Here is a 27,285-nt window from a genome sequence, read left to right on the forward strand (position 1 = left end):
TAGTGCAACTTTTTCAAACTTTTAAGAATTAAGGGATAGGGTTAACATTCTAGCAAGTCTATATTAGTCCATGTTAATTGTATCCAATCAGTGATTTGACAATCTTTATAAACTTAAACTAAATCATTTCCTAAACCAGTCTTTTGCCTTTACAGAATGAAATCTTGAGCTCCACTCATGCAGCTAATCTTTAATCCCCTCAATAATTCCAGCTCTTTTGCGATGATGCTCCACAGGTGAGTTGACTGTAACTATTCATGATATTCCCAGGAGGAATATGAAAAGATTTGAAAAAGAATAGATAACAATCTCTGTTTTGCTTTTTTAATAACATATGCCCTCAAAAGGTAATTGTTAAGCTTAAAAAAGGTCACTACTTTTCGAGTTTGGGTTCAAGTCCCAGCTTTGACATTTACTGGCATTTGCATTTGCTATTGGGCATCACTGTAAGGAACTTGATTTCCCTCATTTTCAGTTTCCTCATCTGCAGATAAGGGGGTTTAGATTAGATAACCTCTCAAGTCCCTTCCAGCTCTAACTGATGAGCTGCCCTTCAGCTCTTAAGTTCAGGGTTTTCTCTACAGTTAGAATTCAAACTAATAAAAAGAGAAATGGTACTTAAAATTCTTTCCAAGTCTCCTCTTCCATCTACTCTATCCTCACACTTAACATCCTTCTGAAAATCACAGCTAACTAACCACCTGTTTTTTTTTTCTTTAATATCTTAGGGTCTTGTTTGTACCACAAATACTTACTAACAATAATAACTAAACATTTTGTGAACTTACTCTGCCAGTTGGAGTTATTCCTTTAATCATTGAATAAACATTAAGTGCCTTCCTTGTCCCAGGTAATGTGCTAAATGGGGAAACAAAAAGAGGCAGGAAAAAACCAATTTCTCTTCCCAAGGAGCTTATAAACTAATGGAGGGAGATAACACGCAAATGATAAGCATAATGAGCATGTAATATTAAATGAATGAATGAATAACTTCATAATATGTTTAATGATGATATTTAGCAAATATTTTGTTCATGTAAACAAGCCCCTATAGATAGTGTGGAAAAATATCAAGTAATCACTTATCTGGGATTTGGGGTGGGATATCAAGTAAGAGGGTAAAGTAGTTAGATGAGTAGCCTTGAGATGAATTCAAATATTATTTTTGATTTTCTTAGTTTGAATTCTGTCAGCTGGAAACTCTCCATAGGTAAGGCTAAACAGGAAATAATTAAAAGACTGAAAGCTCTGGAATTAAGGGGGGCTACATAAACCTCCTTCTGATAAAGCTCTAAGTGTATATGCAGGATCCACCACAAATTTCATTAATACTCAAATTCTAAGGGATGACTAAGGGATAAGAAGAGGTTCAACTGATATTAGATATGGAGAGAAATCAGATTTTCATCATAAGTCTTTTTTTATTTTTTTTAGGTTTTTGAAAGGCAGTGGGGTTAAGTGGCTCGCCCAAGGCCACACCGCTAGGTCATTATGAAGTGTCTGAGTCTGGATTTGAACCCAGGTCCTCCTGACTCCGGGGCCGGTGCTCTAGCCACTGTGCCACCTAGTAAGCCGTTCTGATGAGGATCCATATGAGGAGTGAATTTATTACAAAGCGTGTGGTCAGGTAAAGGTGCGATTCCAGGGGTCAGCTCTCTACAAATTGTGTCACCCGCGTCGGGGAAAGGCCAAGGTCAGTCATGGCACGACTCGTGATTGATACTCCAGTCCCTCCACGCTCTTCACCGCGGCGGGACTCCGGGTTTGGTTAAAAAAAAAAAAAAAGAAAAAAAGAAAGAATTAAGGGCTGCTAGGTGGATGGAGCACGGGCCCCGGAGTCAGGAGGACCTGGGTTCAAATCCAGTCTCAGACACTTCATAATGACCTAGCGGTGTGGCCTTGGGCAAGCCTCTTACTATTTGCCTTGCAAAAAAAAAAATAAAAAAACTATAAAAAAAATTTAAAAAATGAAAAAAAAAAGAATTGAGAGTGGGGAGACGGGGGCCGCCCTAAGCCATGCCGGGAAAGGGCTGCCCCGGCGGGCGGACCTTGGGGTTTTAATGCCAGAATCCACGGACACGGTAAAGCGGGTCCGGGCGCAGCTCGCGTGGGAACCTCGTGCCCAGAGCCCCGGCCGGACCACTTCCCTGCGTGCCCGGAGTGGGGGCGAGAGGAGGGCACCGGAGGCACTGCTGCACGCACGTGACGCGCACACACATGACACACACATGACACACACGCACTGCCCCCAGGGAAGGCTGCAGCCCCCCTCCGACGAGCAAGCAGCCACCACCAACCTGCCAGGGCCACTCGGGACAGAAGCCCATTCCGGGCCAGGAGAAACCCGCGCCGCGCCGTGGGCGCCGCCATCTTGGAGCGTACCAACGGTGACACGGGCGCAGGAGGGGCCGCGGGCAGCCGGAAGGGGCGGGCTAGCCAGCGCGGAGGAGACCTCTGATAGGGCTCTTCTTTATCTCCCAGCCCGGGGGGGGGGGGGGAATCCGCTCTTCCGGCATCCCCCGTCGGGCTGCCGCAGTTGGTGCGGCCCGAGGGAAGCCGCCGGGATGGCGGCTGCGACCCGACGTTCCGGTAGAATCCTGCAGGAACTCATGCGGCGGCCCGCGGCCCGCGGCGTGCTGCTCGGCGTCCCGGCCGGCCGCTGGGCCCTCGGAGGTACCGGGCGTTGGGGCGGGGGATGGGGGGCGCTCGGGTCCCTTACGTAATCTCCCCCCTCCCCCCGCGGCGCGCGCTCATGCGCAGAGGCGTCCCGGGCCGCCCCCACACGCGGTGCAGGCTGGGAGCCCGAGTGAGGACGAGCGCGCCCGCCTTCCCTGGGCCCGCTGCACGTGGCTGCCCGGAAGCCGGAAGGAGCCCCGGGCGCCCGACAAATGCTTAATAAAGAGCCATCGACTAATAAAGCTGCAGCCCCTGAGTCAGACAAGCAGCCTCCAGGGGCCCCGCTGGGCCTTGTCCGGAGGCGCACGCCACCCGGGCCGGAAGGGAAGGGCGACGGGCCTGTGTGCTTGCATATACATAGCACGTGTTTATATTTACAAACATTGCATGTTAACTGCATACTATAAACGTTATTTGCACGCTTATTCCAGACCTTGTGGCCTCATCTGAGCCTCACAAGTGAGTGCCACCTGGGATCCCCATTTTACAGTTGAGGAAACTCATGCTGTGACTTGTCCAGGGTCACAGAACTTGAATAGATACACCTCTCTACCTGTAAAGGAGGATTTGGGGGTCATTTTTTTTTTTGCAAGGCAGTGGGGTTAAAGTGGCTTGCCCAAGGTGGCACAGCTAGGTCATTATTAAGTGTCTGAGGTCAGATTTGAACCCAGGTCCTCCTGACTCCAGGGCCGGTGCTCTATCCACCGTCCCACCTAACCGCCCCCTGGGGGGGGGGGGGTCATTTCAAGAGCTTGTGTAGATTTAGATCAGGGACTTTAGAGGTCATCTAGTCCAAACTTATGTATCTGCAGATGAAGAAATTGAGGCAAATGACTTAGGAGTCAGAACTGGGATTTGAGCCCAGCTTCCTGAGATCCTTCTAGTATCTCCAAAGTGCTACCAGCTGCCTTAGGCAGCATCCAAGGATTTAAAGCTTGGGAGGCCCGAGAGTCCATCTGGGTCTCATCTGCTCCTTGTTTTCTAGGTGAGAACTATAAGTGATTAGTTCTTTTCTGGAGAACCCTTAGAGCTGTCTAGAGACAAAATGTCTTAGAATGTAAGAAGGAAGGATCGGAAGGATCTTGGAAAAGACTGTAGTGCAAAGAGGCCCTAGACTTGGAGGTAGAAGATCTGGGTTTGCATCCACCTCAATTCAATTATTGGGACAGCAGTGGATAGTGTCAAAGGAATTGGGTTCAATCCAGTTCAATACTACCTCTGTGAGACAATTTAACCCTATTTATCTCAGTTTCCTCATCTGTAAAAAGAGGCATGACAGTTTGCCCCAGGTCACCCTGGGGGTAAGTAGCTGAGCTGGGTTTTGAAGTCAGCCGTTCTTTCTGGTACATCTGGCTTTCCTAATTGCTCATGCTTGTATGAGAGATTCTAGCGGTAAAAAGCATTTTTCCCATTTTACAGGAGAGGATGCTAAGGCTCAAAGTTGTTAGGCAAATTGCCATGGTATTGTCTGATATGTGCTGTTTAGTGAGCCTATTAGGGTATTCTTGCCTGAAATAATGCAGTGGTTTGCATTTTCCTTCCCCAGCTCATTTTACAGATGAGGAAACTGAGATAAATAGGGTTAAATTGTCTCACAGAGGTAGTATTGAACTGGATTGAACCCAATTCCTTTGACACTATCCACTGCTGTCCCAATAATTGAATTGAGGTGGATGCAAACCCAGATCTTCTACCTCCAAGTCTAGGGCCTCTTTGCACTACAGTCTTTTCCAAGATCCTTCCGATCCTTCCTTCTTACATTCTAAGACATTTTGTCTCTAGACAGCTCTAAGGGTTCTCCAGAAAAGAACTAATCACTTATACTCTGTATTGTAACATCATTATGCCTCCCTTCCTCTCCCCTCTGTCCCAGAAATCCCTTCCTCAAAGTTGCCAGACTTCCTTCACAAGGCCCCAATTCCTCTACCCCACTCTATTGTAGAATGAATGCTAGGCTCCCAAAGGCTCTGCCATTGTAGGTTATGCGCTAGCACATCAACCCAGGAAGGCTTGGAGTATGAATCTGGCTCCAGAGTCTGAGAACCAGCCTAGCTAGCTTTGGAGAGGCTGATCAAGTATATACAAAATGAAGGCAGAGTAATTTGGGGGGCAATGTATCGACTTTAAAAATCCTCCTGCAGAAGGTGATATGAGCTGAATTTTAAAGGAATCTCAGATTCCAAGAAGTGGGGGTAAGAAAGCAATTTATTCCAGGCATAGAGTAGTAACCTGTGTTGTGCAAAGATGCTGTGCAAGAGGGATGGCAAAAAGATCAGTTTATCTGTATCACACAGCATTAGAAGTCAAGTTGGAGACAAGTTGGGTAGTAAAGGCCTTTACTGCCAAAATGAGATGGAAAAATGTTTGAAACTGTGTTCTAGGAAACTTTTGGCTGTTGCATAGAGGATATGTCCTTGGACCCTTAGTGGTACCCTCAGCCTAGGGCTTCAGTTTCCTCATCTACAGAAGGAGGATGAGGACAAGAAGACCTCTATGGTCTCCGCTCCAAATCCATGAGCATCACACAGACTCTTGAAAATGACCCCCCAAATCTTGCTTTTGAGGCAGCTAGGTAATTATCTAGGAGCAGGATAGGAAGGAGTCTTGAACAAGGGAGGTCAGTTAGGAGGTTCTTGGAATTAGCCAGAGCAAGGGGTGATGAGAGCCTGTAATACACAGGAATAAGGTAAATAAAGTCTGTTTGCCTTTTAGCTATTCCCTCATTGATATCTCTGGGAAAGATGATTGAACATGCAAACTGAATGTGTGACATGTTTTTTTACAATCTATTTTTGTGAGAATAAGACAGCACTGATTCACTCATACCTAAGCCATATTTGATCTTAGTCTAATTCTCATAATATCATGGGTTTATTCTTACACCTTGTCCCTAAAATTTTATTTATTTCTTTTGTATTTTTTGTACAGTTATTTTATTTTTTCCAATTACATGCAAAGTTTTCAACATTCATCTTTTGATAAGCTTTCAAGTTTCACATTTTTCTACCTATCTCCTTCCCATCCCCCCTCCTCTCCATGACATCAAATAATCTGATGTAGGTTTTATATGTGTGTGTGTTCAATCATGTTTAACATTTCCATATTAGTTAAGTTGTAAAAGAAGAGTCAGAAATAAAGGGAAACATGAGAACGAAAAAGCATAAAACAAGTTTTTTTTAAAAAGTGAAAATAGTATGATTTGAATACATCAAACTCCATAGTTCTTTCTCTGGATGGATAGCATTTTCTATCATAAGTCTTTTAGAATTGTCCTTAATCACTGAACTGCTAAGAGGAGCTATGTCCATCACAGATGATCATTACACAATGCTGCTGTTAATGTGTACAATGTTCTCCTGGTTCTGTTCACTTCAGTAAATATCAGCCTTTCCAGCTTTTTCTGAAGTCTGGCCAATCATGATTTTTCACAGAACAATAGTATTCCATCATATTCTTATATACCACTATTTTTTCAAGCATTCCTCAATTGATGGGCATCCCCTCAATTTCCAATTCTTTGCGACTTTTAAAAAAAAGCTGCTATAAATATTTTTGTACATGTGGGTCTTTTTACCTTTTTTATGTTCTCTTTAAGCATATAGATCTGCTAGTTGAATTGCTAGATCAAAGGGTATGCACAGTTTTACTCTGCTCTATGTCCCTAAAAAAATTCCCTAATCAAGAAACAGTAAAATGTCAAATTGCCCTAAAATAGTAGTCAAATTGCCCTAAAAATAGTAATCAATTTTTTTTTTAACAGATGAGGCCTAATGTGCTTTCCCAATGACTGCCAGATACCTGTGTATTGGCTTTAAAGATACAATATATTACTGGACATGCAGTTTACAAATGATCAAATTTTGAGGATTATATGGCCATGTGATATTCTGGTGAGCAGCTCACCAAACCATAACTCAAGGTATCAATGGAGAATGATCCATCATCTCTTGTTATTCTCTAGAACTAAAAGGGACCCTACTCGTATTCCTTCTGTTTATTTTTTTTAAATAGTATTTGAAAAGTCGGGTAATTTATCAAATGTCAGACATTTAGTAAATGGTACAACCTAATTTAAACTGTTCCTGTGACTAGTTAATCCTTCCCACTGCACCAAAAGAATGAAAGCAAGAAGAGAAAAGAGGAGCAGGAAGAGAGAGGTGGAGAAATGGAAAGAAAGAAGGGAAAGAAGTCTGTAAACATTTATTAAGTACCTGCTATGAGTCATGCACTATATAAAGCACTTTAGGATACAAGAAGCTTGGAGACAACATAAAAACAACTAAGATGAGAAATAACCAACAGAGGGAAGGCACTATTATTAGGGGAGCCTGGGAAAGTCTATAGAGGTGAAATTGGAGCCAGGGCTTAAAGGAAGCCTAGAAGCAGGGATGAGGAGGAAGGGCATCATATGTGAGGTATGAAAGCACCAGAAGGGGAAATTGGAGGACCTTGGCTAAAAAAAACCTAGTGTTCAATCAAATTGCTCCAGAGCAGATTGGTAAAATAGGAAGGGACCAGTATAGAAAGGACTTTAAACAACAGACATCTTTTGTATGATCCTGAATATGATAGGGAATCAATAGTTTATTGAATGGGGCATATGGTATGACTTGGGGCAACTAGGTGGTGCAGTAGATAAAGTACTGGCCCTAAGAGTCAGAAAGACTCTTCTCTCTGAGTCCAAATTTGGCCTCAAACACATCCTAGCTGTGTGACCCTGGTCAAGTAACTTAAACTCTGTCTGCCCCAGTTTCATCATCTATAAAATGAACTGGAAAAGAAATGACAGACTCTTTTTTTGGTCAAGAAAACTCCAAATGGGGTCAGGTAGAATAGGATGTGAGTGAAATGAGTGAACAGCAACATGGTATGATCCAGTGAGGCTTGTAATTTAGGGTGATCACTTTAAGAACTGAGTGGAGGCTGAATCGAAATGAAAAGAGACTTGAATTAGGGAGACCAACTAGAAGTAATGTTTGTAATGATATCCGTATTTCAGAGAAACCTGAGAAGACTTATATGAGATGGTGGAAAGTGAAGTGAGCAGAATGTTGTACACAATAAAGCAATATTGTACAGTGATCAACTGTGAATGACTTATCCATTCTCAACATGCAATGATGCAAGACAATTCTGAAGGATGTAGGATAGAAAATGCTGTCTACCTCCAATAGAAAAAAACTGATGGAATTTGAGTACAGATAGAAGTATACTTTTAAAAAAACTTGCTATTTTTTCCATTTTCTTTTCTTTTTTGTTTTTTTTTCCCTTGTTTTTGATGTCTTCTTTTGCATGATTGAAAAAGAAAACAGACCATAAAAAAGAAAGAAAAAAACCCAGGAAAAATAAAGTTCAGAACTTGGCCTTGATTGATACCTTCTCTGTGATCAGCTACAGCATTTTTCTCTTGCCACAGATTGCCTATTCCCAGCAAATAACCATCTCCCTTAATTAACGAAGATTGTCACTAAACAAACACACACAAAGGGTTTTGTGTCATTTTCTTTCATCAGGGTTTGTATGGGATTTGTTTTCATTTGGAGATGGCTGGCCCAGTTAGAGCATGGAACTCACATTGGGGAGCGTGAGTGAGAAAATACGGGATAGGAACCAGAAAACCAAGCTTCAAACCAATTTGATTATTGAGTAAGCTTTGTGACTCTAAGTTATTTAACTTGTCTGACCTTAGCTACATCATCAGTAAAATGAGAAGATTTTATATTTGCCTTGACTATAAATGTCAGAGAGGATGATGAATAAAGAGCTTTGGAACCTGTATTGTGCTCTGTAATTGTTTATCGACACTAGCCAATAAATTTCTTTTGTTTTTTTGTTTTCCTCTCGAACTCATAGGGAAACGCTATCTGCTTACAGATGATGTTGTGAAGCTGCAAGAATTCCAGCATGCAAAAATGGCAGCTTCCTGTCGATTTCAGGGCAAAAAAGGTAATGGTGATGATTTGGTTAAGCTGGTTTTTATTTACTGATCTTCACATGATGATGATGGCCAACATTTATATAGTGCTTTCATTGGATCCTCACCCTAGAAGAATGAGCACCCTAGTGCTCTTACCCTCACTTTACAGTTGAGGATACTGAGGCAGACAGAGGTTAAAGTGTCTTGGCCAGGGTCACACATCTAGTAAATGTCTGAGGTCTTCCAGACTTCAGGTCCAATGCTCATCTTCCATTGACTTCCTAGCTCCTTTTACTCTCCTTTTCCTAACCTACTCACCCTACCCCTCCATTTAATCAATTTACCTCAGATCCTGCATACCAGAAAAGATAGAGATCATCTATCATGAGCTCTCCTATCCATTGTCATCCTCTTCCTGGACTTTCCTCAGAAACTACTTTGCTCATTTTTCAACCTTTTCTTTAGAAGGAAGGGAGAGATCTCGATTTCTGAGTTCTTTTCTTCCAATGTAATCCTCATCTTCTACAGTATAGGGAACATCTGACCTGGTGGCCAAGAAATCATTTGGTCTGGCCCTGTCATGTCCAAGAGCTTTTGAGGGGTGAATTAATTAAATGTATGGCCAAATATAGCAGGCTGATTTTTAAGTTAGTAATTTTGTTTGGCCTTTAAATGATGTTATAAATTCCAAATGACCCTTGGCAGAAAAAAAGGTTCCCCACCCCTGTGCTATAGCATCTTTAGATTCTTCTAATCAAGAAGAGTCTGCTTGAGGCAGCTAGGTGGCACAGTGGATAGAGCACCAACCCTAAAGTTAGGAGGCTCTGAGTTCAAATCTGGCCTCAGACACTTAATAATTAACCTAATTGTGTGATTTTGGGCAAGTCACTTAACTATTGCCTTGCAAAAACCAAAAGAAAAAAAAAGTATCTGCTTTTCTGCCATGAAAACGATAGAAAGCATTCCATTTAACTATAATAGCAAAACCAAGAGTGGTTGATATGTGGAAGGGGTATTCAGTGCTAGGAACATTTGTTGTTCAGTCAATTTCAGTCATGTTTAACTCTCTGTAACCCCATTTGGGGTTTTCTTGGCAAAGACATTGGAATCATTTACTATTTCCTTTTCCAGTTGAGATAAGGGTTAGATGATTTGCTGAAGGTCACAAAGCTAATAAGTGTCTGAGGGCATATTTAAACTCAGGTCTTCCTGATTCCTGTCCAGGTACTCTATCCACTATACCACCTCTCTGTCACTCAGGTAGTAGATAATAGTATTTAAGTTCAAACTCAAGTTCTCTGACTCCAAAACCAGTGCTCCTTCCAGTTTCTATCTGTCCTTATTTTCAGCCACTGATTGAAGATATGATTTAAATCAACTTCAGTCCTTCCTGAATATCCCTGCCAAACTATTCTACAAATATTACTCTATAATCTATAATACCTTCCTATTGCCTACAACCTAAAGGCCAAATTCCATTATTTGGCTTTCAAAGACCCTTATAATTAGATCCTACTTTACTTCTGCCTCAGAGTTTTTCATTATTCCTCAATATATACTCACTTCTTTAATCAGACTGGTCTTATGGCCTCTCCATATTTTTTTTTTCATTCCTGCCTCTATTTCTTTATTGTATACCCCTAATAGAATGTAGGGATGGCCAGAGAGTACAGTGAATAAAATACTGAGCCTAGAGTCAGGAAGACCTATCTTTGTGAATTCAAATCTAGTTTCAGACATTTACTAGCTGTGTGACCCTGGGCAAGTCACTTGACCCTGTTTACCTCAGTTTCCTCATCTGTATTATGAGCCAGAGAAGAAAATGTCAAACTACTCCAGTATCTTTGACAAGAAAACCCCAATTGGGGTCATGAAGAGTCGGATTTAACTGAAAAATGATGAACAATAAAGTAGAATACAAGTTTGTTTTGGTTTGAATTTTTTTGACAGGAGACTTAAGTGGTTGTTGTTTTGTCTTGTACCCCCAGTATCTTTCCTAGTAGGGATTGAATAAGTATTTGTTGGATTGTATTGTATGACATTTGCTCACATTTTCCCTTTATTTGAAATATCTTCTCTTGTGATGTCTGCTCATTTATTCTTCAGAACTCAATTCAAAGTGCATATGCCTGGTGAAGCCTTCCCTAGGCTAACTTACATTGGAGATGATGTATCCATTTTCTGGACCTGGATTTTATTTACAATAACTACTGTACATCTTGGTGCATGTTTGGTCCATGGTTGGTTCATTTATATGTATCACATCTTTCTTATTGGAACCCTAGCTCCTTGACAGTAGGGAACACATCTTAAACTTCCCTATACCCATCATAGCTTCTTAGCTCCTGCTGGGAACATGGAAGACACTCAGGAAATGTTTGTTGATTCATTTTTAAATGCAGATTAAATTACTTGTAACCTGGATACATCTTTAAGGATGTTACCCCATTTAAAAGCTCAATAGATTAGAAATCTCTAGATAATAGAGATAATTTTCCATAGAACAAGGTGTTAGAGCTAAGAGGGACTTGGGAGAACTAAGCTAACCTCATTTTACAGACTAGAAAACTGAGACCCAGAGAGTTGAGCAGGTGGAAATTCTTGAATAGATCTGCCACATCATTGCTGTGGACACTCCCTCCAACCCCACCTGCACTGTTGCGTCCTCTAAGGATCCTGGCCATGTCTTTCTGCCAACCTCCACAGAGAATCTAACAAGTACCCTGAAAGGCCACCCTCTGGTTCTTTTAATGCCCTGTGGATGTGAGGGCAGCCCTCTGAGCCCCCTAAAACATGAAAATACTAAGTAGGACATAAGGCTGTATTATCACGAATCCAACCCAGCCAGCCTTCCTTGATTTTATTTTAAAACAGAAAAAAAATGTCCTTTTCTCTGATTTGAAGTCTTGTTTTAACAATATTTCTTCTTTTATTTTTCGTGGAATGCTCAAGTTGCATTCTTTCAGATTAATTGATCATCATAGCTTTTACCAAATCTTGTACACTTTTTTTATCAACTTAAAATTCTGAGAAATTCACTCTGAAAAGCAGATATCTGTATTCTATCTGACTCTGAGTAGCTCCCAGCTAGAATCCAGCCTTTTGAACCTCAGAAAATAGTATTTACTTTGAGGCTGCCCTCACAGTTACTTGCCTGGGAATATAACCTTGGCAAGAAAGGCTAAAGACTCTAGGTCTGCTAGTGATCCTGCTGCCGAAAAGAAATTGTCTGCTTTTGTTGCTTCCATTTAAGAATTGGTTTCTACCCCATGGCAGTTTCTACCAGAGCCAGAAGTCATCTAGAAAGAGAAGTAAGAAGGAGGTGTCAGAGGGGGAAGAGTTGAGTTGCATGAAAGAAATGCAAAGAATTCTCAGATTGTGCAAGGTCAAACACTGTTGCTAAAAAGAAACAGATAAACCCCATGCTTCCTACACCTTTAGTTCTTTGTTCTTTTTCTGTTTTCCTTCCCAGGGTCTGCTAACTCATCTGCCAGTACATTTTATATGTACTTTGTTTCCTTTTACCAATTTTCCTTTATATGTGCCTTGTTTCCTTTTTCCCCAGTTTAACCTCTATCTATAGACCTTGTAAGACCCATCTGCTTGAGGTAGGCCTCATTGACTTGGTGGATATTTTCCTTTCTCATCTTCTCTTCATAGTTTCCCTTTAAAAATCAATTCATATCCCACTTTTTTTTTTAGGTTTTTTTGGCCAGGCAAATGGGCTTAAGTGGCTTGCCCAAGGCCACTCAGCTAGGTAATTATTAAGTGGCTGAGACCGGATTTGAGCGCAGGTACTCCTGACTCCAAGGCTGGTGCTTTATCCACTACGCCACCTAGCCGCCCCTATATCCCACTTTCTACAAGAGATTTTCCCAGTCCTTTAAGGTTACCTTGTATCCATCCTTTACTGATCTTGTGTATACCCAGTTATTTGCATGTTTATCTCTTCTAAGGGAAAAGTAAGCTCCTTGATTGTAGGCTCTGGATTTTTTTTTTTTTTGCCTTTATTTATATCTCCAGCTATTAGCACAGTGCCTTAAAATTTGTAGGTAGATCCAATTGAGAATGGTCCTCCTTAGACTCTTGGACCCTGAATTCTTTTTGGTTCCCCTACTACCCTTAGCTGAGATCAGTTTTTCTTCCTTCACAGCGTGGCCCAGATGATGACTGCCACACTTGGATTTCTTTCAGAAATCTTTTTTAAAGATATAGAAGAGAAAATGAAGAAAAAGGATCTCATCTTAAAGGAGGAATTGAAAATCCTGCTCCATTTGTGTGAGACCCAAGATGACCTGGAGCTGATAAGAAATGCCATTTACAGGTGAGGTGCTTCCTTGTTGAGCCTCCTTTACTGCTTTCTACCTATGGATGGAGAAATGTCTTTTTCAGGAGTGATGCTTCTCACCCTATCAGTGATAGAGAATGGGGAAAAAGAAAGGGGAGAGGAGGAAGCAGTCACTACTTTACATGGTTCACATAATACCTTCTCTACTAGTGGGAAATTAGAAAGAGAAATCATACTGTTGAGATTTTACAAAATTGAATTTTTTATTTGTCCTTTTATTCCCCTTCCCCTCTGCTGCTTCTCCTCTCTTCTATCACTCAGTCTCCTGGATATCCTAATTGTCTCTTGGATTTCCAAGTACAGCATAGGTACCCTATATTGGACATTTCTCCTGCTTCTCCTGCTTTTAGTCATACTTTTCTGAAAAAGAGCTGTCCCATGTTGTATCAGTCTTAGTTTTACCAATTAATGATGATCATTTTGCTCTGCTTGATCTCTCATTTCCGTGCATGTGCATAGTGAGAAAGCTATGATTGAAATAATTGAAATAATCACTGTCTCACCACCATTACCTCATCTTCCTGTGAGATCAAACCAGTACTGAAACTCACATCTTTCAGAACCCTCTGCCCCTTGGTTTCCTCCCTCCCTTGGAGTGGGGAGGACGGACACTGGGCAACTCCTCCTACATCCTTCACTTTAGGAGGGGGCCTAGGTCAGCCATCTCATCATTTCCTACCCAGCTGCAAGACTTGCTAGGTACCTTTTCCTTCTCTCCCATCACCATCACCTCTGCTTTTTGGCCCCTTTTTCTGTATCATTCCCTTGCCTCCCCCATTAGTCTTTAAGAATCAAATCAGATCCTACTTTCTGCAAGAGAGTTTTCCCTGTCCTCCCTTCCTCTGAGGTTACTTTGGATCCCCCCGTATGTATCTTGAGGGGAACTAGCTATTTTCATGTCTGTTTCCCTGGGAAAAAGTGAGCTCCTCGAGGGCAGGGACTGCTTTTGCCTTTTTTGTATCTGTAGCATATCCCTAACATAAAGTCTGTCACAGAGTAGACACTTAAATGCTTATTGGACTGACTGATTGACTCATTTGACTCCCCCCCCCCCTTCCTTTTATGCTACTAACTAAAAGATAAGGCTTATCCTAAAATATCTAAATTTCTTTGGCTTAATGATGTGCTTTAAAATGATAGAATGTTAAAATCTGGAGATACCTTCAAGACCCCCTAATCCAAACTCCTTATTCTTCAGAGAAAGAAATCTGAAGCCCTTTAATGAGAAGTGACACTCTTGTAATCACTCAGTGAGTTAGTGGCAGAGACAAGACTAGAAATCAAGTTTATTTTATTCCCAAATTCTTTGCCCTTTTATGGGGGCATTTGGACCCTTCTTTTAATATTGTCTTGTTAAAGGAATGAAATTCACCACCTTTATCTTTTTCTACCTTTTTGTTTGGTTAAAGGCAGTTTGACCAGGGAGGTATTTGAATTGTGTTTGCTGACAAATATAAATATGTCAAGAGGTTGTTGTATATTAAAGAGCATGTGTTGATTTTTAGAGTTTTTTTTTAAAAATATATTTCTTGGTGTTGGCTAGGTTGGCACAATGGATAGAGCACTAGCCTTGGAGTCAGGAGTACCTGAGTTCAAATCTGTCCCCAGACACTTAATAATTACCTAGCTGTGTGGCCTTGGGCAAGCCACTTAACCCCATTTGTCTTGCAAAACAAAAAATAATATCTCAATCTAAAAAATATATTTCTCCAATGAAACCTGGTATGTGGTATGCCTCAGCATATAATTTATACTTTATAGTATATGCAAAGTATTCTATATTAGTTATAATTTTCTTTTTTAAAAAAAAGTTTTATTGATGGCTTTTGTCTTTTACATCATGGTTATTTCAAATACTGCAGCCTTCCCTTGTGTCAGAGAAAATCAATTAACCAAAAACATCTGGTGCAGTGACCATTTCTGACATTGTATTCAGTATTCTGTACAGTTGGATGCCACCTCTGAAAAAGGAGGTATGTTTCATTATCTGATCTTGAGGACCCTTATTTGTTTTCTAGTTTCTCAGAGATCAACCTCCTGTTAGGGAGCTCATTTATATTGTCATGGTCTTTGTGTATATTGTTTTCCTTTTTCTACTTATTTTGTTCTGCATTAGTTCATACAAATCTCATGTTTCTGTGAATTCCACATTTGTCAGTCTTGCGACACACTAATATTTCATATATCATAACTGTTTTTAGCCAATTCTGTAATTTTATTTAATTTACAACTCATGATTTAAGGTTTGCAGAGTGCCATCAGTACAGTATCTCATTCAGTTCTCATAATGTAACTTGTAAATGGGCATTACTCATCTCCATTTTACAGCTGAGAAAACCGCAACTCAGAGACTTTAAATACCTTGTCCCAGGTCCCATATCTGAACTGCCTGCTCTGCTATGGTGCCTGATTATATCAGGGACATCTGAAATGTAGAAACAAGCCACAATTATTGTCAGCCTTAAAAATCATGTGACCAAATATAATTAATGCATCATAATGTAATGCTCAACTTCCTTCAGTGATTTCATTTGGTAAATAAACTTTTATTAAGCACCCATGGTGGGCCAGGAACTCTGCTAAATGGGTTGTAATTTCAATAGAAAGAGATGGTTCCTCTTTTTTTAAAAATCAGTTATCAATTAAATTCAGCAAATAATTAGGTGTCTGCTTGTGTGATATACTGATAGATACTTTTCCCATAATATTCAAGTGATGAATTTACTTTAATCACATTTCTCATGACTAAGAAGGTCCTATAAGCTGGATTTTTGAGAGAGACAGGAGCAAGATAGACAAAAGGAAGGAAGGTTGTGAGGAAGGAAGGGTGGAAGGGAGAAAGGAGGGAAGGAAGGAAAAAAGGGAAGAAGAAAGAATGGAAGGAAGAAAGAATGATAGGAAGGAAAGAAAAGAAAAAAGGATGGAGGGAAGGATAGATGCAAGGGAGGAAGGATAAAAGAGAAGAAGGAAGGAAAGAAAGAGGAAGGAAGTATGAAAGGGAGAAAGAAAAGGAAGGAATTGTTAAGTTCTTATGTGTGAGGCTACTGGGCTAAGTTCTTTACAAATATTATTAAATTTAATCCTCATAGCGACCCTGGAAAGTAAGGATTAATCTTATTTTACAGTTGAGGACTCTGAGGTGGAGGTTAAGTGACTTACCTAGAATCACACAGCTGATAAATATCTGAGGCTAAATTTGAACTCAGATCTTCCTGACTGCAGCACTCCATTTATTGTGCCAACTAGCTGTTTGTATTAATAGAAAGAGTTTATAACAAAAACATGTAAATAGTATATTACTGGGGCGGCTAGGTGGTGTAGTGGATAAAGCACCGGCCTTGGAGTCAGGAGTACCTGGGTTCAAATCCGGTCTCAAACACTTAATAATTACCTAGCTGTGTGGCCTTGGGCAAGCCACTTAACCCCATTTGCCTTGCAAAAACCTAAAAAGAAAATGTTTAAAAAAATAGTATATTACCATTTTCAAACTATATTTGCATCTGTTCCTCAGCAGCCCGAGTCTACCCTAAATTCTATTTTGTTTCCTCAAAATGACACCTAAGTCAAGAAAATGCTTTTGAACTTGGAATGAGGAAGAACCAAATTCAAATCTTGTCCCAGATACTGGCTATATGACAAAGAGACATAGCTTTCTTAATTTTAGTGATTCACCTCTAAAATGGGAATGACAATAGCATTAACCTTACTGTGTTGTAAGCATCAAAGAGATATCATTGAACAAAGTCAAAAATTTTGCAAACCTTAGAGCACTATATAAATGCTGGCTATTAATAACATGAATATTACTAATTATAAGAAAATGACTGCTAACTGATGGTGCTCAGAGAGTAAAGGAGAGCAGGCAGAAATAGAGTGGGGAGAAAATATAAAGATGTTAGGAGCATTGCAGGTCCAGTTCATCCTCTGTATCTTGTCCTGGTCACCAAAGATATATGTCAGCAGGCAGGGAGGAAAGCTCTAAATATCTCTTTTCATTAGTAATTAGCCCCAGAATAAACTGTATTTATGAAGTTGTTGTTCTTCTCACTGATTTCCTGGAAATCTGTAGTATTTGTTTTCATCCCTTCTTTCTTTACTGTTTGAACTATTTATCTTTTTAATTACTAGGTACCATTCTGAAAACAGAAATGTCTCCTTCGGAGAATTTAAGTTTGGACCCCTTTTTATAAGACTTTGTTATGAGCTGGACCTAGAACAGTCTGCAGTGGAACTCATCAAAGACCAGGTCTGTCATTTATAATTTATTTTCTTTGTTTTGATCATTTTCCATACATGTGATCTTGGTCTTTCCTATGAAGTGACATTGACCTTTTCTGTGGATGTGATGTTGACCATTTTTCATCAAAGTGACATTGGCCTCTTCTGTAAAGGTGATTAACATTGGTCTTTTTCATGAAAAGGGTGACATGGACCATTTCCTATAAGAGTGACATCTTTTTCTTTTTCTTTATCTTTTTTTTTTTAGTTTTTGCAAGTAATGGGGTTAATTGGCTTGCCCAAGGTCACATAGCTAGGTAGTCATTACATGTCTGAGGCTGGATTTGAACTCAGGTGCTCCTAACTCCAGGGCTGGCACTCTATCCACTGCACCACATAGCCACCCCCTTTTTTTAAAAAAAATTTTTAGGACATATTTCTCTTTTGATAAATCCTTGGGGAAATGTTACATCTTTTCCCCACAGTTTTCTTTTATGCTGCTGCCAATCTATCATTGAACTCTATGGGCCTTTGATATAACCCAACACAGGTTGCTTTTCTCCTCTTTTTTGAGTGCTAGTCCCCTTATTAAAATATGTCAGCATATTAGTTCTGTCGGCAGTGTGGGTTATATCTACTAACACATTTGCCTGGCATGACTGTATTACAGAAGCAGACAGATAGCTTTTCTCTCCAGTCAGAGTTCACAAGCACATTCAAAAGAGCAAGGCATCCCCAGGGTGGTACCCTCCATTTCTGATCTATTTCCTCCCTCCTACTTTTTTGTCTTTCTTTTGGTTACTTATAGCAAAGATATCAAGCACACACATTGCTTCCTACAGTGCTTCCAGATGTAATTGAGAAGTATTTAACAGAATAAATAAGATTGCAATAGAACATAGATAATGTTGGTATGTGATTTCCAAGGTCAGTATGCAGCCCACGGGAATCCTTATATAATTTAATGACCCCCTGTTTCTTTTTGAGTTTGATGCCACTGATTTATAGGATCATAGTTCTTGATCTGGAAGCAGCCAGTCACTTAATCCAACCCCCTGAGATACAGAGGGATTAAGGGATTTGCATAGTCATCTAGGGGCTACAGCAGAGCCAGGATTAGAACCCTATAATACTTGAATTCTGAATCCAGCATTCTACACCAAATTACTTGTAGTTTTCAGTTTTCATTTAAACATAATATTATTTCATCTGATACTCAAGAGATTTCCTCATTAGGCAGATGTGGAAACTGAGGAACACAGAGCTGAATTGACCACAAAACTGACTTGAGAGGTCAGGTCTTCACTCTAGTGTATTTTCAGAAACAAACTGACTGAATAATTGAAGGTTTATTTAGAAGATTTTTCAGTTATATTAAGTTTTCTTCCACAGGAAGGTCTACACATTGTTGAAGAGTTAAGTTGTGTTCCACTTTCAGAGGACCTACATATAAGCATCTACCTTAAACGGGAAATGAATAAGGAAGTGATTATTTTGTAGAAAAAGTGATTCTGTGCTTTTTAACACTGGAAATGCTTCTTTGTGTATTTATGTGTTTGTTGACAGCATAATAGCAACAACAATAACTCATAGCTGTATATTTCTTTAAGATTTATATGATACTTTCTCACAAAGACCCCATGAGGTAGATGTTGCAGATGTTGATACCACTGTCGACTTGTTTGAATATTTGAAAGGCAGACCAGAATGATGAATGGAGAACTGATTTGGAACTCTGGAAGCCTTGGGTTCAAGTGCTGCCTTTGGCACACACTGGACAACTGACTGTGAGCTGAACAGTTGACTTGTTGGTGTTCTGGGCTGCAAGTTACAGAAGAGTTAGAATTATGCATTAAAAGAAGGAATGTCCTTGTTCAGAACTAATAGTAGACATTTATATAGAATGGGCATACACTACACTAAGCACTTTTCAGTTATTGTCTCACAGAAATCATTGTAAAATGCTTGCCTGGCACAATGTCTGAGCACTATCTAAATGTTAGTTATTATCATAGAGAAAATAATTTTAAAGTGTTTAGCACAGTAAGTTATTATTTCTATGAGATAATAATTATATAGGGGTTTAGCCCACTGAATTATTATCTCTAGGAGATAATTATCATAAAGTGCTTAGCCAAGTGAATTGATATCTATGAGGTAAATCATTGTAAAGGCCTTAGCACAGTGAGATAATAATTATAAAGCATTTAACACAGTGCTTAGCACATTGATGGTGGTTGTTAAGTAATTTTTCAGTCATTTCCTATTCTACGTGACTCCATTTGGAGTTTTCTTGGCAAAGATACTGGAGTATTTGCTGTTTCCTTTCCCAGGTCATTTTACAGATGAGGAAACTGAGGCAGAATTAAATGACTTACATAGAGTCACAGCTAGTAAGTGTCTAAAGCTGGATTTGAGTTCTCAAGGACTCAAAGTTCTCAAGTTCTTAACTCCAGACGTAGTACTCTTATCCATTGCGTCACCTAATTACCCCAGCTTAGGACATAGTAAACACTAAATTAATGTTACTAATATTATCATCATTATCATTATTAATATTATCTCATTTGAACCTCATAACAATCATGAAAGTAGGTACTATTATTATCATCCCCGTTTTACAGGTGAGAGAACTGAGACAAACAGGTTAAGTGATTTATCTAGAGTCACAGAGCTAGTATCTGAGATCAGACTTGAACTCAAGTCTTCCTGATTCCAGACAGAGCAGCTCTATCCTAGTAGAGGCAGTGAAATCATAGGTATAGACTCCTTCCTTTCCTCTTCCCTCTAAAAAAAAAAAATCCCTGTTTTACAGAAAAGGAAACCAACTCAGAGAAACTAAATGTCTTATTCAGGGCCATACAACTAATAATTGTCAGAGGCAAGATTCAGACTCAAGTCTCTGAATCCACGCTTATTGCCCATTTCTTCTTAGAGAGTTGGCATCTCAAATCAGAGTAGCATTTGCCAGTACTTTAATAAAAGCATCTCTAGAGGGCAAACCTTTTCATTACCAGGTGTGTTGGTACAATAGAAGCAGAATAGGCATGTTGAAAACTTCCTAGAAGCTGATGCTATTTTTAGGAATATAGTTGGGAGGTATCAAGTCCTTCCCTTGGGGCAATTGATTGAATCTCTGCCTGGAAAGCACATTAGTCAAATTTTATTGTAAACATTCTAAGGGGAGCTGACTATTTAAAGGATTCCTAATGAATCCTCTGTGAAGTGACTAATCAGCTTTTATGTATCTGTTTTTTGAAAATGTTGACGTTGATCTTTCAACTTCATGCTTGCCTAACAAAGGGGAACATCTGTCAAAGCTTTTTTCTCTCCCTATTTGAGTCACTTCAGTTCTAGACTCCTTAACTATACTTGTCAGCAAGGATATGCCAATAGTATTAAATAATCAGCTTTCCATGGGGAAGGGTAGGTTTATACAATAACCCACTTTGAAGTTTAATCTGAAGTACTAAAGTTTTCTCCATCATATTCTTAAAATCTAGATAACTAGCAAAATAATCACTCAAGCCATGATTTATAGTATTCATTTATTTTCCAAGGTATAAAATCTCATGCTGGAAATTTAACAATTGGCTTTTGTGTGCTGGTCTGACAAGCATAGCTCAGCCTGTCAGGGGGAAGAGTCGAGTTTACCTCTTCCCAGCAATTAGCCTTTTTGGTGAACTCCTCCTACCAGTTCTAGGTGACAAATATTGGCTTGAATCTCAGTTCCAGCCCCAGTGGGATCTCACCCTATTGGGAGCTGACTTCCAGAGAGTAGCATTAGCTTTCCTCAGATATTTGGAGGCCTCATCCCAAGAGATGTACCTGCCAGAGGGGAAGGAGCCTGTTGGCACATCCTTTCTCCTCTTACTAAGTATCAGGTTTTGAACAGTAAACCTCTGGCATGTAAGGAGGAAGTCTGTGCATTCAGAAGTCGGGTGTGCAGACTATAGAGGGGAAATAAATCCTGATCAGATAAGACCATGCAGTGTAAGAGTAAAAACCACTTTAATAATTGCTGATGTTAACTGCTTTCCTCTGGTTGTTTTCTCCTTTAGCATTTGCGTGGTTTCTTTTCAGACTGCACATCATTCAATATTCTGATGAATATGTTATTTATCAAAGGCAATTACAAAGGTATGTGTAGTTGTGTTTCTCAAAACAAACTCCAACCTCTTTTTAAGCACAGCAAAATGAAAAATTAAACCTCACTAAAAAAAAGGGATACATATGATCCCATTGGATGTTTGAGTTAAAGTCTAAAATAATGATTGCATATCTGGTTTGCCTTAACAAGGCTTATAAAATTCCATTTGTGATGAAAATGCATGGAGTCATAAAAGATTAATGCTTTGTGTCTGACATGATATATTTTGAAATGTGTTAATTGCCCAGGCATTTTGACAGACAGCTCTGATTGTGCAGAAGATGTGCTTTTCTGTGATTGACACAAAACATGTCAGTTCTGGAGCCTCCCAATGGGTCAGTTTTTCCTAATGTATTGTCAATGCTTTTCTTTTGCCAGGAGCGTTGGAGGTTTTATTAGAAATGAAAAAGCAAGAGGTAAAGTTCAATAAAGACACCTACATCCTTGCTTTTGCAATTTGCTACAAACTGGTAAGATGATCTCTTAATTTCAAAGCATGGTGGGTTGAGTAATCTTTGGGAAAATTTTTGTTGTGTCGATTTGTTTGGGGTTTTTTTTCCAATAAGTAAAACCTAATTTATCTTTAAAGTCTAAGATTTCTGTCTGCTACAGAAGTTTAGTCTATAATACTCTGGTTTCAAGAAAACAATTGTAATAAGAAAAAGCATGACATGAGGAATAGAGAAGTCAACTGGCATACATTGACTGTCACCTTGGACAAGTCACTGCTGTCTGGAGTAGGTTCTGAACTATATTGGTAAACAGTTTCCTAATCCAAAAGTTCACTCCATCTTTGAAATCCCAGATTTTTTCTGAAATGGAAAAAAAAAACATTGAACAACTTTTCTTTAAGGAAAAAAGTTTCATTTGGGTTTTTTCCCCTCCTTGTAGAAACTCTGAGTAACAAAAGGAATAATAAGTGAAATAGAAATAACACTGGACTTGGGGAGGTCAGGAGACCAGGTTCTAATTAGTCTTTAAATATCTAGATGACCTTGGGAAAGTATTACTATATTGTTGATGATTCACCATGCAGGTGAATTCTCATCTGGCAATGAGGCAGAAGGGATTAAATATTCTCTAAGATCTCTTCCTACACTAAAAGCCTCAGTCTCTACCTTATTAATCTTGTTCTCAGACTCTCTCCTTTCATAATACTCTTTTCCATTTCTATCACCTTGGAGGCTCAGCTCAGTCACCTCCTCCATGAAGCTTTCCTTCCCTGCTCACCCCAAGAGGCCAGCTTGCTCATTTCTGTGCCCCTGGAGTGCTTTAAACCACTCTTGGTCCTTGATGTATACTGCTTTATGTTTTAGTTAAAACCATATGAACCTAGTATTTCCTAAGCTCCCAGAAGATAGAGATCTGCCATAACTTTTATTATTTCCCCTTAGTAACCAAGCAGAGTACTTGGCCCTTAATAGATGCTCAATAATGTGGATGGATGGATGCATGGATGGATGGATGGATGGATGGATGGATGGATGGATGGATGGATGGATGGATGGACAAATAGACAAACAATCATGTTAAACCAACATTCAAGGTGGGATCCATTTGACTTTGGTAGTAACTGAGCAAAAACTAACCAGCCTAATCATAGACTATGAAGGTATCTCCTACCAGGCCCTAGAATCCACCGCCTGGGAAATACAACTGCTCAGAGGTTGCCACCTGGAAGAAGGTGGTCTTCCTTTTCTTCAGTGTCTCCCCACTCTGCCTCATGTTTCTCCCCAAGCCCTATTTCAGGTCCCTTTGGAAAGCCATAAAATGTCCTCATCTTAGGATTTCCTTAAAAATATTTCTCCTCATACCTAATAAAAATTTTGTTTTTTGAGTAATTGATAATCAAGTTTGGATGCAAGAATCCTTCTGCTGGTTTTCAGGTGTCATTTTCAATGTTAGGAGGGTTTTTGTAAGTAGGTAAGTAAGCACAGAACAATGAGTAGGTATATGGTTAGGAAAGGTATAGGTAGGAAAGAAAGAGAATTTTTTTTTAAGTTAACATTCCAGTTTTAGCCATTGTAAATTCATTGTAATAATGGTTCTTGGAAAGGTGTGAAAGAGATATAGTGACAGCTAGGGGCCATAGTGGAGAAGGAGAGTTGAACTTTCAGAGTCAGGAAGATATGAATTCAAGTGTGACTTCAGACTCCAGCTATGTGACCCTGGGTATGTCACTTAACCTTGTTTTCCTCAGTTTCTTCCTCTTTAAAACGAATTGGAGAAGGAAATTGGGGAAAGCACTCCAGTGTGTTTGACAAGAAAATCCCAAAAGAGATCACAAAGTATCAAATATGACTTAAATGACTAAAGAACAATTGACTAAATGAACTCAGGTACTTCAGTTCATCCATCCTAATGTTTTATTTTCTATTTATATTTTCAGGCGCTGTGTGTGTGTGTGTGTGTGTGTGTGTGTGTGTGTGTCCGACAAGTCCAATTCTCAACCTACCTACTGATTGCAATCATAATTCACATTGATGGAATGATTTCCAGTCTTCAAAGTTCTTTCCTAATAAGAAACCTCAAAGGTAGAGCTTGTGATCCATGGTGTTGAGCACTTTCAGCCTCATTTTACAACTGAGGAATTTAAATTCACATAGCATGTACATGGCAAAGTCAAGACCAATACTCGGACTCTTTGTCCACTGCCCATTCCACTATCATCAACTTCATATAACAAAGTCACTAAGTGGAAAGAATTTGAACAACCTAAGGAGAACTTTCTTCTAGGTTACTTAGAAACAGAATTAGAAGATCAGCTTGAACAGAATTCATTAATTCTAATAATAGTACTAATAACGCATTTACATAGTGCTTATATACATAAATGTATGTATGTGTTTGTATTATACATGTTTATATAATGTGTTATACTCATTTTATAGGTAAAGACATTGAAATCTAGAAAGCTTTAAGTGACTTAGTTGCTCATGCCACATAGGTAATGAAAAGTAGAGTTGAGACCTAAACCCAACTGTTCCCACTCCAAACCCAGTGTTCTTTTGTCCTTACCAGATTTCTTCTAGACCAGTAAATGTTTGCTATTGTTCTAAGAATAATCTCATCCTTAAGTGATCAAATTCTGTTCTTTCTGAGCAGACTTAACCTTGAAGATGGTTATTATTCAAGTCGTGGGAGACAAAAGCAAACTTTCCCAATAGACAATGATCTCATAAGTCTGCTCTATATCCAGTAACTATGAAAGGATAAGTTGAGGGCAGGAATTCAATTTTACCCTTGAACTCTCATGTTTTTTGTTTTTTTTTTTTTTGCTGGTTTGTGGCTCATTTTCTTCATTTAAAAAAAATCAATTTTCATGAGAGCCTTTCAGGAGGTAACCTCAGGTTGGTATGCAAGTTTGAAAAGAGTTGATGTATGTCAGTATATGATGTACTTTTTGAATGGAAATCTTCCCAGCCAGATGTTCCTCCTGAATGATGAGCTTTACCTCTGGGAGAATTCTGTATAGTAACAAGCCCAAGTATCTGGCATATTTCTGTGTATATGCAGAAGCTGGTCATTTGTGGAGATGAGTCTAGTCACATATTGGTAGGCAAAGGCTTGTCCAATTGCAAGGAAAAGCTTTTTTTTTTTTTAATTTAAAGCTGCTGAGTGTGAATAGCAGGGAGTTAAAAGAGAAAATATCAATAAAAACATTTTCAGACGATTATTTAAAAATAAGATCACTAATTGCCTTTTTTAAAAAAAATATTTGTTGTGGTATTGACACCATTGCTTATCTGAGTCCTTTTTCTGCATGTGGAAAATCTTTATCTGCTAATTTGCAGGTGTTTTTCTGCATTCAGGCCAAAATCTATATGTGAACCTTCATGGCTTTCCAGGAGAAAACCTTGCCAAAACTCATCTTGAACTTTTTTGACTCATCTCAATGAATTTGAAGGGACATGAGGATGGCTCATTAATTGTTGTTTCTTTGCAGAATAGTGCCAATTCTTTCAGTACCTGCATGACTTTATTGGACGAAGCATTGATCAAAGAAGTAGTTTTGACAAGGCGAGCTTATGGTTTTGCTATAGCATTAGCACTGAAACAGGTATGAATTTGGGTGGGAAGTCCACGAATGCTAGAACTTGTAAGAGATTGATACAGAGGAGAGGCACATCAGTTAATCTGACTGCTTTTAATGATGTTGACACTTTTTACTATCTGGTTTTGTCTTCCAAATTCACTAAGATTTTAGAATTAATTTTACATTGTTTCTTATAAGGAATTATGTTAGGAATTGAAGTTATGGGACAAAACCAGAAGAGTCCCTGCCTTTCCTCACAAAACTCATTTCTGAAATAGTAACACCTTCCAATGTACTGACCCTGGAATCTATGGTTATAGCCTTTGGCCAGTGGCCACTGAGCCACAAGGATCCTTATCTACATAAGTATCTATGCATACTGCATGTTGACTTGGAAAACCACATCTTAACATTTTCTATCTTCTATTGTATTTTTATTTATTTTGTTAAATATTTCCCAAATACATGTTAATCTGATTCAAACCTTTCTTAGAAGTTATGGGTTAGCTCCATAGTTGACACCTTTGCTTATGGTTACAGAAAAGGTAGTCCTTTCAGAAACTCAGTTTCCATTTATAAGAGTTGGAACCCAAGCACATGGAAAATGGGAGTGAAAAAACTCAGAGAAATTGCCCAAGTGACCTGAATCCACTCCACAAGACTTAAGTCACCTGTATGTCCTCCTGAACTCAATCCTACTTCCAAAGAATGAGCCTTCTAAGAGCTTTTCATTGTGAAACCATGGGCCTGGTGTGTTTACTGTGATTCTAGGATACATTTGCAATATATAAAAAGGGAATTTTCCCCCCAGAAGTGGCAGTAACTCTGCTAAGGGCTCAAAAGGGTGGTCAGTCAAAGTGTGACCAGGACATTCAGCTTATTGCTAGTTAGAATTTCAGAGAAGCAAGTACGTTTTCATTAAATTCAGGGAAAACTCCCAGAATAACAAGGAAGAGTAAATAACAAAGAGATTCCTGGGTGTACATAGCTGTTCTTTCACTAGTAGTGTTCTCCATCCTCTTAATTGCCTATCTTTCCTTTCAGATAGGAAGATTATAATATAAAAGAATAAGTATACAAAGCTATGAAGGTTGCACCAGTAAATAGATGAACCTGCCATACATAGCCTTTTCACTGGCTGTCCCCCACATCTGAAATGTTCTGCATCTTTGTCTCTGCTTCCTGGCTTCCCTGACTCTTCCATTAAGACTCAGCTCCACCTTCATATTTACAGGAGGCCTTCCCCATTCTCTCCTGCAAGTACCTGCCCTCTAAAGTTACCTTTCAGTGATAACTGTATGCATCTTGCACATATGTTGTTGTTTGCCTGTGATCACCCCCTTTAGAACATGAGCCCCTTTAGAGCAGGTACCTTTGTTTTTATCCCAGCACTTAATTCTGTGTCTTGAACATAGTGTTGCTTTTAGCAAACTTTTGACTGACCACTAATCACTCATTAGGAGCAATACTTTTGAAGGCAGCACTAGAATGGGGCTAATGCTGCTGATCTCTAGGGTCACTGAGTTAGTGGAGGGGAAGTGAGAATAAGTATTCCACTCAGCAGTGGCCATAAGGTTCATGATTGTATGAACCACAGATCTAAAGTGGGGACTGAACTCTTAGAGTTCCCTTCTCCAATATGTATGAGTGAGGCCACCACTTGAGATTTCCTTTCCAATGTTTCTGTCTAGGAGGTAAGCCCTATGGGCTTGTCCTGCAAGTTAGCAGCCCCGAGGGGGGTGCCTTCTTTCACCTCTTTCTCATTTGGCCTTCTAAGATCTCTGATGAAAGAGCCCCGACCTCTGCTGCCTAGGACATAACAGAAAGCCTCTAGGTGACATTTCTCCAGGCCATTCTCACCACAAAAAGTAGCAGAAAAATAGAGAAGGAGTTAGTTACACACTGAAGAATGCCATGGAAGATTCATGTTTAATGATGGG

General features: G+C 39.5%; 2 protein-coding genes across 5 annotated transcripts in view; one reads left to right on the plus strand and one right to left on the minus strand.

Moving 5' to 3' along the window:
* Window positions 1-2,401, minus strand: part of MRPS27 (mitochondrial ribosomal protein S27) — a 160,053-nt gene extending 157,652 nt beyond the window's left edge. The window contains exon 1 of the mRNA XM_074200629.1: window positions 2,298-2,401. Within this exon, the coding sequence (XP_074056730.1) occupies window positions 2,298-2,370 (73 nt within the window). The 5' untranslated portion in view covers window positions 2,371-2,401. The remainder of the gene's footprint in view (window positions 1-2,297) is intronic.
* Window positions 1-27,285, plus strand: part of PTCD2 (pentatricopeptide repeat domain 2) — a 46,558-nt gene that overhangs the window by 166 nt on the left and 19,107 nt on the right. For 2 of the 4 annotated variants that reach the window (XM_074200634.1, XM_074200633.1), the window contains exons 2-8: window positions 156-236; window positions 8,530-8,622; window positions 12,788-12,917; window positions 17,070-17,187; window positions 21,221-21,299; window positions 21,688-21,779; window positions 25,256-25,369. In XM_074200634.1, the coding sequence (XP_074056735.1) occupies window positions 8,589-8,622; window positions 12,788-12,917; window positions 17,070-17,187; window positions 21,221-21,299; window positions 21,688-21,779; window positions 25,256-25,369 (567 nt within the window). In that variant the 5' untranslated portion in view covers window positions 156-236; window positions 8,530-8,588. Of the gene's footprint in view, window positions 1-155; window positions 237-2,537; window positions 2,674-8,529; window positions 8,623-12,787; window positions 12,918-17,069; window positions 17,188-21,220; window positions 21,300-21,687; window positions 21,780-25,255; window positions 25,370-27,285 lie in introns of those variants that run through there. The other 2 variants (XM_074200630.1, XM_074200631.1) reach the window with 1 other exon arrangement.

The sequence above is a fragment of the Macrotis lagotis genome, chromosome X (genome assembly GCF_037893015.1).
Source record: "Macrotis lagotis isolate mMagLag1 chromosome X, bilby.v1.9.chrom.fasta, whole genome shotgun sequence".
NCBI lineage: Eukaryota > Metazoa > Chordata > Mammalia > Peramelemorphia > Peramelidae > Macrotis > Macrotis lagotis.